General features: G+C 37.1%; 2 protein-coding genes across 11 annotated transcripts in view; one reads left to right on the top strand and one right to left on the bottom strand.

Annotated features, from left to right (window-relative positions):
• PIBF1 (progesterone immunomodulatory binding factor 1) overlaps positions 1-4057 on the bottom strand; it is a 234306-nt gene extending 230249 nt beyond the window's left edge. For 5 of the 6 annotated variants that reach the window (XR_008651366.2, XM_063618767.1, XM_055244706.2 and 2 more), the window contains exons 1-2: positions 3815-4057; positions 2464-2762 (exon numbers count right to left, since the gene is read on the bottom strand). Coding sequence is in view for 5 of the 6 variants with exons in the window: in XM_063618767.1 (XP_063474837.1) it covers positions 2464-2715 (252 nt within the window). In the remaining variant the exon portion in view is untranslated. The remainder of the gene's footprint in view (positions 1-2463; positions 2763-3814) is intronic. The other variant, XM_055244704.2, reaches the window with a different exon arrangement.
• A 26-nt stretch (positions 4058-4083) lies between these two features.
• The window catches only part of DIS3 (DIS3 homolog, exosome endoribonuclease and 3'-5' exoribonuclease), a 29363-nt gene continuing 17013 nt past the window's right edge, over positions 4084-16433 (top strand). Inside the window, exons 1-13 of one of the 5 annotated variants that reach the window (XM_055244699.2) lie at positions 4084-4566; positions 5170-5327; positions 7818-8011; positions 8725-8798; positions 10114-10281; positions 10831-10995; positions 12138-12251; positions 12376-12513; positions 13360-13506; positions 13924-14040; positions 14303-14404; positions 15054-15118; positions 15211-15295. In XM_055244699.2, the coding sequence (XP_055100674.1) occupies positions 4339-4566; positions 5170-5327; positions 7818-8011; positions 8725-8798; positions 10114-10281; positions 10831-10995; positions 12138-12251; positions 12376-12513; positions 13360-13506; positions 13924-14040; positions 14303-14404; positions 15054-15118; positions 15211-15295 (1755 nt within the window). In that variant the 5' untranslated portion in view covers positions 4084-4338. Of the gene's footprint in view, positions 4567-4818; positions 4887-5169; positions 5328-7817; positions 8012-8724; positions 8799-10113; positions 10282-10830; positions 10996-12137; positions 12252-12375; positions 12514-13359; positions 13507-13923; positions 14041-14302; positions 14405-15053; positions 15119-15210; positions 15296-16433 lie in introns of those variants that run through there. The other 4 variants (XM_055244700.2, XM_055244701.2, XM_055244703.2 and 1 more) reach the window with 4 other exon arrangements.

Here is a 16433-nt window from a genome sequence, read left to right on the forward strand (position 1 = left end):
TTATTATTAGTATACACCAAGCATCTATGAGCTTACATACATTGATTAATCCTCCCAATAATTCCACGGAATAAATACTATTATCATTTTATAGGAAATCAGGGAATAAAAACATTAAGGAATTTAGTAAGGCTGGAATTCAAAACCCAAACTGTGTGCACCTAGAACTGTAATTTGGATTTGTTACACTAAAAAGCCTGTCATGAATCAGCCAATATTTCTATAATATGAAGCTTACACCTAAAAAGAAGCAAAGCCATTGACAACCAAGCACAATGCAAGTTGAAAACAAATAATACAAGAGGTGGCTGAACAAAATGTAAGTCTGGATATGGTATATAGGTGGCACTTAAAAAAATACTTGACTGAGTGGGTGAATTAATGAATGGGAGATAACCTCAGGTTTCTTCAATGAGTTGCACTAAGATCTGGAGAGGTGAAGGTAGATGGAGCTCATGTGAAATGCAAAAAGAGTAAGGGAATAGGGATGGGAAACCACTGGATGCCTGGATAAACCACCAAGTGACCCAGACTAGGTTGGTGACTGTATAGGGTACCTAAAAGAAAGTGTTTGGAGCTTCACTTATAGTATAAAGCCTATACTGTAGAGTATAGGCTTTAGACTTCCTAGGTTTGAATCCTATCTGGCTCTATCACTTTCATCTGAATGGCCTTGGGTATGCTATTAACCACTTAGTGGCTTTGTTTAATCAGAGTAAAATGGGGTTCAGTCATTCATTTAAGAAATAGCTAGGCACTTAATTTGTGTCAGGCACTGTTCTAAGTGCTGGAAATACAACCGTGAATACAAAAACATCCCCGTCCTCTTGGACCTCATAGTCTATTCACAGACAAGTAACAAACAAATTCAGTCCAGTGGCCCTAAAAGGCACAGAAAATGAAAAGGGATGAAACAGATAAGGATGCTATGTTAGCTGATAACAACAACGGCTAACACTTCTTGTGTGGTTATTTTTTTTTCTCCCCTCAAAATTTGTATATTGAAACCTAATCACCAACATGAGTAGCAGGAAGTTGGGGCCTTTGGGGGTGATTAGGTTATAAGGGTAGAACCCTCATTGTTGGGATTAGTGCCTTTATAAAAGTGATCCCAGAAAGCTAGCTGGGCATGGTGGCCAGCACCTGTAATCCCAGCTACGTGGGAGACTGAGGCAGAAGAATTGCTTGAACCCAAGAGGTGGAGGTTGCAGTGAGCCAAGATTGTGCCACTGAACTCCAGCCTGGGCGTCAGAGCGAGACCGTGTCCAAAAAAAAAAAAAAAACAACAAAATACCTCATGTTAGATTTTTAAAATTGAGCCTACAAAAGTAACTCATCTCTATCTACGTTTAAATCACTCCATATTTCAATACTCAAATTATTATTTTTTTTTTTGAGATAGGGTCTCACTCTGTTACCCAGGCTGGAGTGCAGTGGCATGATCTCGGCTCACTGCAATCTCTGCCCCTGGATTCAAGTGATTCTCCTGCCTCAGCCTCGGAAGTAGCTGGGCCTGTAGGCGCAGCACCACCACACAGGGCTATTTTATTTTATTTTATTTTATTTTATTTTTTTAGTAGCAAGGGTGGTCTCACCATGTTGCCCAGGGTAGTCTCGAACTCCTGAGCTTGAGAGCAATCCACTGGCCTCAGCATCCAAAGTGCTGGGATTACAGGTGTGAGCCACCACACCTGGCCTCCAATTATTATTATTATTATTATTAGTTTTTGAGACAGAGTCTTGCTGTGTTGCCCAGGCTGGAGTGCAGTGGCACAATTGTGGCTCACTGCAAACTCTGCCTCCCAGGTTCAAGCGATTCTCCTGCCTTAGCCTCCTGAGCAGCCGGGATTACAGGCACCCGCCATCACGGCTGACTAACTTGTTTTTGTTTTTGTTTTAAGTAGAGCTGGGGTTTCACAATGTTGGCCAGGTTGGTCTCAAACTCCTGACCTCAGGTGATCCCAACTGATAGATAAAACTGTGTGTATATGCCATGTACAACATAATGTTTTGAAGCATATGTACATTGTGAAATGGTTAACTCTAGCTAATTAACAAATGTTTTACCTCACAGTTATTTTAGTAATGAGAACACTTAACATCTGCTGTGTTTTTCAAAAGCACAATGTTTTCCAAGATTACAATGTCATTAACTATAGTCACCACGCTGTCCAATAGATCTCTTGAAGGTATTCCTCCTATTCAACTGTAATTATGTATCCTTTGACCAACATCTCCCCAATCCTCCTTCAACCCCGGAGGGTTGAACCACGCCAGCCCTTGGTAACCACCATTCTATTCTCTACTTCTATGAACACCAAAATTATTTAAAGGCTGTACTTGTCAAGAAATATAAATGTATCATTTCAAGTTCAGATAATGTTTGTGTGTATTTAATTCTTATTTACCTGCCGTTTGAAGACAATAAAGCATATAGAACACAAAATTTAAACCTGATCTTACCTTTGTAAGATAATCCACTTTCAAATTGTCGATCATCATAGTTTTCTGGGATAGCTCAATTTTTAGTAACTGAATATTATGAAGTAGTTCTTTTCGTTCAATTAGCTGCCTGGTGATTTTGACTTTACCCTCTCGCTCTTCTGATGAGGAAATATCATCCGTAGGAACTGTTGTTTCTAAACTAATATCTTCAGATTCCAGAGAACTAGAGATGTTCACTTTTTTTGACTCCTTTGAAATTTTTCGAGACATTTTTATTATTATGGTTCGGTTTTCTTCTCTAATTCGATTTTAATATTCTGTAGGTTAAAAAACATTAATTCAAATGTACTATAAAACTAACTACAGAAATCATGGACTGTATTAAAGAGAGACTAAGGATTCTTTAAATAAATATTAGGCAATTTAGTGCACCCCAAATCTAGAACAGATTATTGCAGTTAAGTTAATGCTCAAATCAAACACATTAATTCCCACTATGAAGTCAGCCTTCGAGGAACTTAAAAAAACAGTTCCTCGGGGGAGGAATCTTATTTGGAGGAAACAAAGAAATGTACAAGATGAAGAAAAAAGCCCATTATAATCAAGAATGGCACCACTAAAAGCAATACATGCTCAAAGATAACAGAAATCACGTCTGAGTTGGTCAGGGAAAGGTTACACAGAGGTAGCACTTAGAATCTTGAAAGATTTGGACAGGCATGGTAAAAAGGAGAAATCATGCAGTTATTAATGATACGTTAGTGGAAGTAAAAAAACAAAGCCAAGTCTTGGAATAGTTACTCCTTTCACACCCCCCCCCAACACAAACACAAACACACACACACACACGCCCTTAACGATCAAGACTGGAGAGCCTTAAATGTCAAAATATGATTGGAGTTTATTCTACGGCAATGAGGCATCATTGAAGATGTTTTAAATAGGGAAAACAGGGGACAAAAACATTTTTTATAGATAGAATGAAAACAACAAGGTATAAGAAAAATTCAAGAAATTCTAAATAGAACTTACTTCTTACTCTTTCCTAAGAATGTTAGTAACTACCTCGTTTTAATACCGCATTATATAACAAATTATGCTATTAAATATTTCAGTTTTTCTAAACTGAATGATAAGGAAAGGTGTGTGGAGGGGAAACAGCGAGAACTATACTAAGATCGGCCTCCCTCCCTTTTGAAGGGAAACAGGTAAGAAAAAGTGAATTCAAAGACAAATTCTCTCCTCGATTACAAACGACCCGGGACGGGGACTGCCTATACACTCGGCGTGAAAAGTAAGCCCCAAACTTGGCAGCTCGGGGGATTCCTTGCCCCACGCGGGAAAGAAAGCGATGATAGTCCCAAGTTACCTGGAAAGCGTCAATTACTCCACACTGAAGGCTTGACCAGCCGCCAGTGCACACACTTCGAGGGACCAAAGGCGTCTCCAGTCGGAAGCACAAGGTTGCAGGCCCTCAACAAGGGATTTCAAGGCAGGGGACCGTTAGGACCCGTAACCACGACAACCACCTCCGCACCCGCAAGGAGGACAGAAGCAGCACTCCCACAAGCCGCCGGAAGTCAGCTCTCCCGGATGTTCCGAGGAGCGGAAAGCAATACACGCTGGGAGGTGGAGTCCAGAGGCAAGCCCCGCCTAGGCCACGGGCGGAAATGGCTCCTCGCCTTGCTTTGCCGCCCCTCCTCACTCTCGCCCAATCCCTGCGGCCGTCAGAGAGCCAACCAATGTTTGTCTCGGCATTTTCCCGCGAGAAGTGTTACTAATATCCGGGAATGGAAAGGGGAGAACCTCCGGGTGAGGCATAGTTGTACCCTAGCTTGACGCCTTTTGCTGGAAGAGCACTGCTGGGGTTAGGATTCTGCGCGGCGAGGCAAGATGCTCAAATCCAAGACGTTCTTAAAAAAGACCCGGGCGGGCGGCGTGATGAAGATCGTGCGCGAGCACTACCTGCGAGACGACATCGGCTGCGGTGCGCCCGGGTGCGCAGCGTGTGGCGGGGCGCATGAGGGGCCGGCCCTGGAGCCGCAGCCCCAGGACCCGGCCAGCAGCCTCTGCCCGCAGCCGCACTACTTGCTGCCCGACACTAATGTGTTACTGCACCAGGTGCGTGGGCTGGCGAACCGCGGACAGCGCTGCCCCAGGGGAACAAGGGGGTATGACAGATAGGGAAACTGAGGCCCAGGGAGGAGGGTCTTTGGTAGTGTCACATACCTAGGGAAAGGGAAACCCCCTCGGGACCGAAGCTTCCTGTTCCCCAGGCCGAGGTTCTTTTCCTTGTGCTTTAAAAAATTTAGTTCTTGGAGTCGTATTTTAGACACGTTATTTTTCTAACTCCTGGTGTCTCTTCTGCCTTAGATTGTAAGTGCCTGGAGGCCGGGGACCTGGGCTTCTGTGGCCTCCAGCCTGCGACTCCCAGGCAGCTTGTAAGTGCCTAGGAACAAAAACTATGTGGGCCAACGTATTTATTAATACCCTTAATTCTACGAAGTCTTGTGATTGGTCTGTTTAAGTGTGCTTTTTTAATAGATATGAAGGGTTTAGTGACTATTGTCTCGTTTTCTATAGCCAAATAGCTTCTTGGCTTAACTTAGTCAATGTTTTTAAAACATAAAGTATTTATGCCCAACATAAAACAGGATTTTATGTTTGACAGAGCTACTTACAAATGAATATAGGAAAAATTAACTTTATCTTTCTTTTTTTAAGATTGATGTTCTTGAGGACCCTGCCATCAGGAATGTAATTGTGCTACAAACAGTTCTTCAAGAAGTGAGAAATCGCAGCGCCCCCGTATATAAACGCATCCGAGATGTGACTAATAATCAAGAGAAGCATTTCTATACTTTCACTAATGAGCACCATAGGTAGGAGGAATATTACGTTAAATATCAGAAAACCACAAGATTAGCTAAATTCGGGAGAGGGTTCCTGTGAGTAATTTGTGACATTGTCAGAAGATAAGTGATAGATTTCATACCTTATTTGATTCTTACATGGCTGTGCCGAAGGTAATGCTAAGTGGATCTCTCTAAGGTCACACAGGCATTGCCTAAGACCAAGGTCTGCTGACTCCTAGACTACAGTAGGTACTTTTATTTCCAAAATGTTTTCATTTTGAATTGGTTTTAGCATGAGTTGGACCATAGAATCTTGGAAGATGAGATTTGCCTAAGTTCCTGGAATACCATATTATGTATGTGAACAACAAACAGAGGGTAATAAAATATATGAGTTTATGAAGTTTCTGTGTTGTTTAAAAATAGAAAGTAGATTTATTCTTAATGGTCTTTCTAAAAGTTTAATACTTTGCAACTGATTACATTGAGGAAGATTAGGTTAAGGAATAGAATTCTTTTTTTTTTTTTTTTTTTTTTTTTTTTTTTTTTTTTTTTGAGACAGAGTCTCACTCTGTCGCCCAGGCTGGAGTGCAGTGGCGTGATCTCGGCTCACTGCAACCTCCGCCTCCCAAGTTCAAGCGATTCTCCTGCCTCAGCCTCCTGAGTAGCTGGGATTACAGTCATGCACCACTATGCCCGGCTAATTTTTGTATTTTTAGTAGAGACAGGGTTTCACCATGTTGGTCAGGCTGGTCTGGAATTCCCGACCTCGTGATCTGCCCGCCTCAGCCTCTCAAAGTGCTGGGATTACAGGCATAAGCCACCTCGCCTGGCCAGGAATATAATTCTTTGTTGTGGTTTTAGGTTCAAGACCTTTGAACTCAGTGTGTAGTCTCAAAAAATATGATATTGCCTATTATGTTGTATTACATAAATAATCTATGATGAGTATTTATAGTACTTTTATTGGATTAGATCAGAGCTTCTCAATCTTGGCATTATAGATATTTTGAACTGAGTAATTTTTTTGTGGTGGGAAGGCTGTTTTATACATTGTAGGATGTTTAACAGTGTTCCTAGCCTATTTGGCAGAATCACTACCCCTTACCCCCACCACCACCACCACTCAGTTGTGATGATGCAAAATGCCCTGGGGGGCAAATTCACTCAATTGAGAACCATTGGATTAGAGTGTAGACTTCTGGTAATGAAATTCCATCAGATTATGCACATTTTTAAAAACGTTAATTTCTCAACTTTCTTGATTCTTATATCTCAAACTTCAATGTTCTTGTAAAGAATACCAGTAAAGCCCTTGTAGGCTTCTCATTGTTAGTACCTCCTTGAAATCCAGAAATAGAAACATCACTTGTTTTTCAGTGCAGAAAGACCCAAGTTTAAAACCAATTCAAAAATTTATGACTGTGTCTTTCACTGATAAGCTTAAAACATTAGCAGCTGGGCATGGTGGCTTATGTCTGTAATCCTGGCACTTTGGGAGGTTGAGGTGGGCAGATCACTTGAGGCCTGGAGTTCCAGGCCAGCTTAGCCAACCTGGAAAATCCCTGTCTCTTAAAAATACAAAAATTAGCTGGTTGTGGTGGTACATGCCTCTAGTCCCAGCTACTTGTGAGGCTGAGTTGGGAGGATTGCGTGAACCCGGAGGTAGAGGTTGCCGTAAGCTGAGATCATGCCACTGCACTCCAGCCTGAGCTACAGAGCAAGACTCTGTTTCAAAAAAAAGCATTAGAAAGTGCATTCAACGATGAGGAATAAAATGATTCTAAAACTATTAATATAAATCAGATTATAAAATTGAATCTATTACCATTAAGTACTGGAAGCTATTGTAGTGAGCTTTGCTGTTGTACTTAAACCTGGCTTTGATGAGCAGATTTAAAGAAATAGATGAATGTGTTGACATATTTGGGAGTTTAGATAGAAGAAATACGTAATATCTATTAATATACCTGACTTTTCAGTCTACATAGCTTCAGCTATTAGTGTTTACCATGGATAATGTATATGCATTATTTATTAATGACTGTAGAATTCTGATTATAAATGATCTAATTATACTATTTGTAGCTTTTAGGATTTGCTATTAACCTACAATTTGAATGAAATCTGATTATCAGACCTGTGAAATTGTATTATAATTTGTCTCAACAAACTATTACTTAGTGTCTCAACCTAAAGTATAAATTCTGATCTTGAATTTTTCTTTTTAGGAAATAAAATTGTATTAGCCTTTTTCTTGTCCCCTTAATAACATAATTTTCTTCTTCTGCAAGCAAATTGTTTCTTAAAAACTTAATTATAAGTTTCTTAATTATAAGAATTATATGAATCTTAATTTCTTCTCTGAGGTGTACATCTGAATACATTCAAGAGAAAAGATATACCATTGGCTTTTTTTCTACTTTAGTGGTTAAGCATTTATGTGCTAAGAGTTTTCACATATCCTTGTTTCTACTGATTTCCTTTTATTTCGTTTTTTCTTTCCTTTCCATTTAGAGAAACCTATGTAGAACAAGAACAGGGAGAAAATGCTAATGACAGGAATGATAGAGCAATTCGAGTAGCAGCAAAATGGTACAATGAACATTTGAAAAAAATGTCAGCAGACAACCAGCTGCAAGTTATCTTCATAACAAATGACAGGAAAAACAAAGAGAAAGCCGTAGAAGAAGGAATACCAGCTTTCACTTGTAAGTCTAAATGTAGAAGTACTTAGTGCATGTTTACAAATGCGTGTAAAAATAATCATCAGGCCTATAGTCAGATGTTCACTTTACTATTTAGTATTTTTGTAGTCCTGTATAACTTCATGTGATATTTTTGTATTTTTAAATTTCACATAGTTTTTAACCTAAATATGTTGTGGTGCCCAATGGCTGTTAATTTTCGCCTCACTATTTGCAACTGGTTTAGCAATGAAATCTCATAAGTATATTGGAACCCCTGCCTCTGCTTAGGTATTATCACATCAACAGATTTTTGGGTTTTGTTTTTTAAATAAATTGAGGCCAGGTGCTGTAATCCCAACACTTTGGGAGGTCAGGGCAAGAAGCTTGCTTGAGACCAGGAGTTCAAGACCAGCCTGGGCAACATAGGGAGACTATAGCTCTACAGAATTAGAAAAAAAAAAAAAAAAAAAAAAAAAGCGGTGCAGGTTAGTATGTAACTATAGTCCCAGCTACTCGGGAGGCTAAGGCAGGAAGACAGCTTGAGCCCAGGGATTCTAGGCTGTAGTGATGTGTAATTGCGCCGCTGCCCTCCATCCTGAGAGACAGAGTGAGACTCTCAGTGTCTCTCAATGAATGAAAGAATGACATGTATACTGTCGCAAACAAGACTATCCATTTTTTTCATATCTAAGGAAAAAACACTTATCAAAAACAACATAAACTTATTTTTTCAGGTGAAGAATATGTAAAGAGCCTAACTGCTAACCCCGAACTCATAGATCGTCTTGCTTGTTTGTCTGAAGAAGGGGTATGTTTTTGTTTTATTTTGTTTTTGAAAAGTAAAAATATTAAAATAGCCACTTTGAAATATTAGGCATATAGTTACCAAATTTAAAAATTGGAATGTGGGTGGGTAAGCTGGATTTGGAATAGTTGTGTTATAAACAGGAGTGGATGTCATAGGCTTATTGAAATGCCATTCCTAAAGGAGTTAACTTTCTAAAATAGATATATTCCCATTAACCTGGGTAGGGCCTGGTACGTGGTGGCACTGTTTGGTTGAGGAAAAAATGAATGGAGTCCATGGCTGATTTGTGAATAAAGAGTAGCTGTTGACAAATAAAGAAGTGGCAGGCACTGCAGACAGAGGAAAGAATGGGGGGGGAATGTCCAGGTAGTAAAGACCTAGAACTTATTCTGTAGGTTAGTAATTTTTCAATTGATTTATAAAGATCTCCGTGAAGGGCTGCTATGAAGAGGAAAGGATTCTGAGATCCCTTCGTTATATGTCAGGCTAAGAAAAAGTAATGATATATGAATGTGGATTGGTGGAGCAGGAGAGAATGATTAGAAATGGTATTTATTTGTAAGACCACTCTCATGTCAGTGTGTAACATTAAGCATTTTATCCAGGAAAGATTAGAGGCAGAGAGGTGAGTAAAGGAGTCATTACAATAGCTGATGTGAGAAGGAGTGCTAAGGGAATAATTAAATTCTGAGCCTTCATTTTCTTATATATAAATATATAATGTTTAGCAATAATAACTTCATAGTGTTGTTATAAGGATCAAATAAGATGATAACTGTAGCATTAATACAATTTTCATCTCAGTGCCTGGCACATAGGTATGGTAAATATAAATGGTAGCCCTTGTTATAGAAATAGGTTTTAAGTGATAGGACATTATACATAAATCCAGTCTTTACATTTCTGTCATCCCTTCTTACCTTTATGATACTTTATGAAACCAAAAGGAAATGAGAAGATAAAAGTTGGGTTTGATATTTGAAATACAGATTTAGTATTGCCCTAATATGTAGCCACTGTTTAAATTTAATATGTATTAAAAATTCAGTTTCTTGGTGGTACTATCTTTCAAGTGCCCAAGAGAAACTTGTGTCTAGTGCCTACCATATTAGAGATCGCAAAATGAATACTTCCTTCATCATAGAAAGCTATTTTTGTTAGCACTGGCCTATAAGAAACACTGCTATCTTCTCTCCTATTCAGAGTTGTGTATATCATAATGCAGATTTCAAAAATTCTCTGATATTAATAATAGTTGTGTATTGAGTGAACAGAAGACTTATTAGCGGCATCTTTTGGTTTGCTTCTTTCATAGAATGAAATAGAAAGTGGAAAAATAATATTTTCAGAGCATCTTCCCTTAAGTAAGCTACAGCAAGGCGTAAAATCTGGTATATACCTTCAAGGAACATTTAGAGCCAGCAGGGAAAATTACTTAGAAGCTACAGTATGGATTCATGGCGACAGTGAAGAAAATAAAGAGGCAAGTATATAAATAAATTCCTTATACACTAAAATAAAGATGATATTTTATATATTATGAACACTTAATGGTAAATACTATTTGCATAACATGAGGCTTCACATACTTTAAAGCAAATAGTAACTTTTTTCTTTTTTTTTTTTTGCAGTGCTCACAATTTGTCCAGTAGTTTTTTAAATCTTGGCGCATGGCATTTCATTAAATATTCAACCCAACCTATAAAAACTAGGTAGTGTACTCTTATTTGACCGATCAGGACCTTGAGATTTAGAGAGCATAAATAATTTTTCCAAAGTCTCTTGGTACCAGTGTAAGTTCTGATGGAGCCATGAACACAACCTGTATTTTCTGACTTACATTTTTTCTGCCTGATACTGAGAAATTAAGATTGTGGAATTAGGGACACAATAGAGAAAGAAAATCTATAAAGGAGAAATAAAGATTCCATAGAGATATTCAGAGTGTATGTAAATATCTGTTAGATGATCTTCCCTTTATTATATTGCCGTTAAAAATATTTGGGCACGTGCCCTCTGTTGTTTTAAACAGATAATCTTACAGGGACTTAAACATTTAAACAGAGCTATTCACGAAGATATTGTGGCTGTGGAGCTTCTCCCCAAGAGTCAGTGGGTAGCACCATCTTCTGTGGTTTTACATGATGAAGGTCAAAATGAAGAAGATGTAGAGAAAGAAGAAGAGAGAGAACGAATGGTATGAATCTAAGCAGGATTTTTTTTTGTCTGTGTAGCTTTGTATTATTAATATGTCAGCTTTGGAAAACAAGTTTCATTGCTTTCAGATTTATTGCATAAAATCATAGTTCTGTATATTTAACGCATGTCATACACGTTTTTTTTCTCTTCTATGTAGTTTTCTTTTATTGTCTTAATTTGCTCAAATAAATGGGTTTAAATGCAAGCAGACTGTTAATATGAGTTAATACAAGTATGAAACTGAAAATCTGTGACATTCAAGTATGTTATTAGACTTAGTGAGATTTAAGTAAATACGTATTTAAAATTTTCTGAAATGCTTTAAGTAATGTTTTAGGAAATGTTTTAGAAAATGCTTTAGGTAAAATTCCCTTAACATAATAGACGTACTTCTGGGCCATTATATTTGGGCAACTTATCTGATACCATATTATGAAGAGAATACTTTCAGTTATTTCTTATGATATGAGCTAAGTCTACTTGATATGACCTATTTCTGTATTTTATAATTACAATATTATAAATAGTTGGAATGCATGTAACAGTTTTTTTATTCTTCTTTTTCCATCATTTATATTCATTGCTCTGGAGTCTCACTATAAAATTATCCATGGAGAGTCAAGGCCTTTGGATAGTGTTAAGAGGTGAAATACCATAGGAACTTTTGTTATTTCTAATAGCAGACACTCTTTATTTGGGTTTTTATTTTTTATAAGGAAGAACCTTTAGAATTAATAAATAAAGGTCCAAAGGGAACTAGTCACCATACCACATAGGTAATTTGTACAAACTAGTACTAAAAGCCTAATCTAATTCCCAGACCTGTGTGTGTATTTTAGTCAGTAAATCCTCATGTTAATCCTGAAAAGTGTTGAGTTCTAACATATGTATTCAGTTATATTTATTTATTTGTTTTTGCTTTTTGATTGTTTTGTAGTAGTTTATTATCAAGAGAGAATGTCTGTGGTTTGGTTTGGCATGTTCTTGTCTAGAATTTTGAAACATCAACATTCTGTAGTCTTATGTCATAATTTACTGCCTCAATGGATTAGTATCCATGTATGTATTTTGATTTTGAAAGGAAATTGCCTGATAATACTTAGAGGAATATAACTGAACATTTTAATTTTTATATCTCAGCTTAAGACTGCTGTAAGCGAGAAAATGTTGAAGCCTACAGGTAGAGTTGTTGGAATAATAAAAAGGAATTGGAGACCATATTGTGGCATGCTTTCCAAGTCTGACATTAAGGAGGTGAGTAAAGAGCATTTACTGTGTAATAAAAAAATGATAAACATTTAACAGAACTTACAGCCTTTCTTTTGCCTCCATCCTCAGATTTTTTTTGTGTAAAATCTTTATTCCTAATTTTTGCTAGTCAAGAAGACATCTCTTTACACCTGCTGATAAGAGAATCCCTCGAATTCGCATAGAAACCAGACAGGCTTCTACATTAGAAGGACGAAGAATTATTGTTGCTATTGATGGTTGGCCCAGAAATTCCAGATATCCAAATGTAAGCTTAAAGTATTAATTTTATGTGGGGATGTTTAATTAAAATTTTGTGAATAGTATTTCTGCTTTTAATAAAAATAGAATCTACTTTTATGTAGAATTTGTACTGAAATTTAGAGATATTTCACAAAATGACCTGGTAAGTAGCATGTCTACTTTGAAAATTAATTTTATGAAATTCCAGTGTAAATCTTTTGGTTACTTTTATGTAAATTTCTTCTTTTTGAGAGAGAGTCTCACCCTGTTGCCCCGGCTGGAGTGCAGTTTTGTGATTTCGGCCCACTGCACCCTCAGCCTCCCAGGTTCAAGCAATTCTTGTGTCTCAGCCTCCCGATTAGCTGGGACTACAGGTGTGCACTACTGTGGCCAGCTAATTTTTGGTAGAGATAGGGTTTCGCTGTGTTGGCCAGGCAGGTCTTGAACTGGCCTCAAGTGATCCACCTACCTCAGCCTCCCAAAATGCTGAGATTACAGGCGTGAGCCACTGTGCCTGGGCTCTTTTATGTAAGTTTTTAAACCTATAAATTTTATTGATCATGACTATGAAAAGTGAGTTCTATATAGATTCTAATCAACAAATTTTGAAAAGATTATATTGGAAGCACATTTTAAACTTGAACGTTAATAAGAAATAGATGCTTTAGAATATAAGAGCTGAACCGTTACAAAGTTTCCATCATAAACCAGTTGAGAAGTCTTGTCTAATTTACTAAAGGGTCGTTTTTCAGAAGTCGTTATGGGAATGTTTAGGAATACTGAGAAGATACATAAATGCTGAAGAATTTAATATGATAAGATATAAATTTGCTATAAAATAGGCGTTTCTAATAATGCCTCTTGGTTTCAGGGACACTTTGTGAAAAATTTAGGCGATGTTGGAGAGAAAGAGACTGAAACAGAAGTTTTGTTACTTGAACACGATGTTCCCCATCAGCCTTTTTCACAGGCTGTTCTTAGTTTTCTGCCAAAGATGCCCTGGAGCATTACTGAAAAGGTAAATTGAAAGTAATTTGTAGTGACTTTATAAATTATTATATCCTCCCTAGTTTTGTTTAATTTCTGTAAGTGTTTTTAAATATGTAGACACCATGGGACCTCTTTTCCTGAATTTTGTTGGGTATAGCATTCTTAGGAATTACAGAAGAAGTCATTTGCTTCTTCATTGAAGGGTAAGTTTTTCTATGTGGCAGACACTTGGATATGTTAAATGTTTCAAAGGGAAGGAAACCATTAGTTACAAATCATATGTGGTGTCTCTCAGCTCCAGTGCAGGAAAAAGAAATGTGGGTGTCATCAAGAAAATACAGCTAAATTGTTTTTGTATACATAATACTGATTTCACAAGAGCTATTAATATGTTGTAGTTGTGCTTTGGAAATAATTTATTTGTTTATCATTTCATGTCTTCTAGGACATGAAAAACCGAGAAGACCTGAGGCATCTGTGTGTTTGTAGTGTCGACCCACCAGGATGTACTGATATAGACGATGCTCTACATTGTCGAGAACTCGAAAATGGAAATTTGGAGGTATTCATATGTAATAGTGTTCTTACCTAAATATAGTTCTGTTCTGAGTTCATTTTCTTTTGACCTAGAATAGAATTTGCTTGTTAATTACTCTTGTGAAGTATAATTGTAGCTGCATGCTATTGGCCATATGTCAGAAGTTGAAATGGGAGAGGTGACTGAGTCTTTTTTAAATTTAGCTAAACTTTATCTTACTAAAACTCCATTAGATACATTTACCCAGTCAAGCATATTGACATGCTTTTATTTTTATCTTTTTAAGGTTGGTGTTCATATTGCTGATGTGAGCCATTTTATTAGGCCAGGAAATGCCTTGGATCAAGAATCAGCCAGAAGAGGAACAACTGTGTATCTTTGTGAAAAGGTAAATGTATTGAATTTAAAAATTTAACAATCATGGACGCTTAAGGATTCTTAAACGGCCATGAATTAGCTAAGAAAAATACATGGAATAAGGTGGCTTTAAATCACTAAATATATTGCAAATTTTTGTTATCGAGTGGTTCAAATAACAAGTAAAGTATTGTGAAAGTCAAGGGGAAGGTTAAACTTAGTCTATTAGTGATTTATTGTCAGAGTTCTTCTGTATACTTTTTTCCGTAAAAATTTAGTTTCTCTTTTCTTTTTTTAGTATTTTAAAAACACCTTGTAGTTTATATGAAGCCCTGGAGAAAGGTCCAGTCATAGAGTGTGTCAGTTATCAAGTATAAACTTATACAGACCAGAGATTTAAAACTTTCAGAGGACAGCTAGGTCGTTAGTGTAGAGGACTTAAACTTAGATTAATTGGCATGAAGTCCAATTTTCCTTCATAGCTTTCCTTCTTTAACAATTTTGTATAAGTGCTTTTATAGAAACAAACCTTTTATTTGACCTTTTCTCAATTCTCCTATTTACAAAAACCAGAACACTCTTTTCTTTCCTTGTTTAATTAATGTTATTTGAGAATGGAACCTCAAATAAATGTATGGATATAGCTAAGTAATCTGTGGTTCTATTTTTATCTTTTGCAGAGGATTGACATGGTTCCAGAGTTGCTTAGCTCTAACTTGTGTTCCTTAAAATGTGACGTTGACAGGTATTTCTGCATGGTTTTTTTTCCTTGAAGACATTGTATTTACTACTTTAACCTGGTTCCCATTAACAAATACTCTGTATTTTCCTTCACAGGCTGGCATTTTCATGTATTTGGGAAATGAGTCATAACGCTGAAATCTTAAAAACGAAGTTTACCAAAAGTGTTATTAATTCAAAGGTTTGTTTCATGGCTATTAATCTCTAATCTTTAATCTTTTTGGTACTTTTTTGAAAAAAGCTAAATAAATTTTTAAAGATTCACGTATACATATATATACACATATATAAAAATATTTATATATTTGAAAAGAGATGTCATATAATTATTTATATGTATATTTACTTAACCTAAAATAGAAAAAACATATGCATATAAATGCCTGAGATATAAACATAGTCTAAAAAAGTCCACAGCTGCGGGCACTTGCTTACACACGTACAGATGCACTTAAATTTACACTAAAACTCATTTGGCCCTTTTGCTACCTACTCTCAGACAAGAATGCAGAACAGGCCACCAGAGTCTTATTGCCAGCTTTCTTGACCCAGCTAGTACCAAGCCAAAGTAACCAGCCCCAGCCCCACTGCCATCACCTAAATTTGAGATTGCTGCCCACTTCTTGAGAATTTTTCAATCAAGCTAGATGCTCTTTTGAACATGTAAAGTGGATACAGACAAATGAATTTCAGTTTGGGTGGGAGGGGAAGAGTCTTTCTAGGCAGAAAAACAAGGGCTAGGTCTGTGCCCTCAGGATAGAATAGGGGGCATTGTTACAGCAAAATTTTGAGGGTTTTTTTTTTCCAGTTATAAGCAGATAATTTTTGATGTGATTCAGAAATTAGTTCATGTTGCAGTTGTCCTGTATTCAGAAACTTACGAAGTATATATACTTGAGAAGAGCAGCTAGTGGTTTTATGCCCAAACTCAAGAACCCTAGTAATTGAAGCTGCTCCTGCTTATAAATGGTTAGTGTTTTAAAAGGCAGCAGGTACACCACTTCTTTCTTCACATTTTCTCACAGAAATGATGTTTAAGTCACCGTTGGATTTTAGTAGAACTAGCCTGAGATCATGTTTATTCATAATGGAGCCAGGTTGTCTTTCTTGTCCTTTTCCTGTTTTTTTGTACTTCTCCCAAAAATCCGTTATGTTCTCTCTTATTATGCCCTACATCTTTCTTCAAGGTTTGCCAAACCCTTTATCTTCTAATGATCTGTTTTCCAAGCTTAACCTGTTTTTTCTGGCCCTTTGGCATCCTTCTTGCTGTTCTGCTAACTAGTGGTTGCAAAGGAAACAGTGTTAGACTGATAAATAAT

This window comes from Symphalangus syndactylus, chromosome 15 (genome assembly GCF_028878055.3).
Source record: "Symphalangus syndactylus isolate Jambi chromosome 15, NHGRI_mSymSyn1-v2.1_pri, whole genome shotgun sequence".
Taxonomy (NCBI): domain Eukaryota; kingdom Metazoa; phylum Chordata; class Mammalia; order Primates; family Hylobatidae; genus Symphalangus; species Symphalangus syndactylus.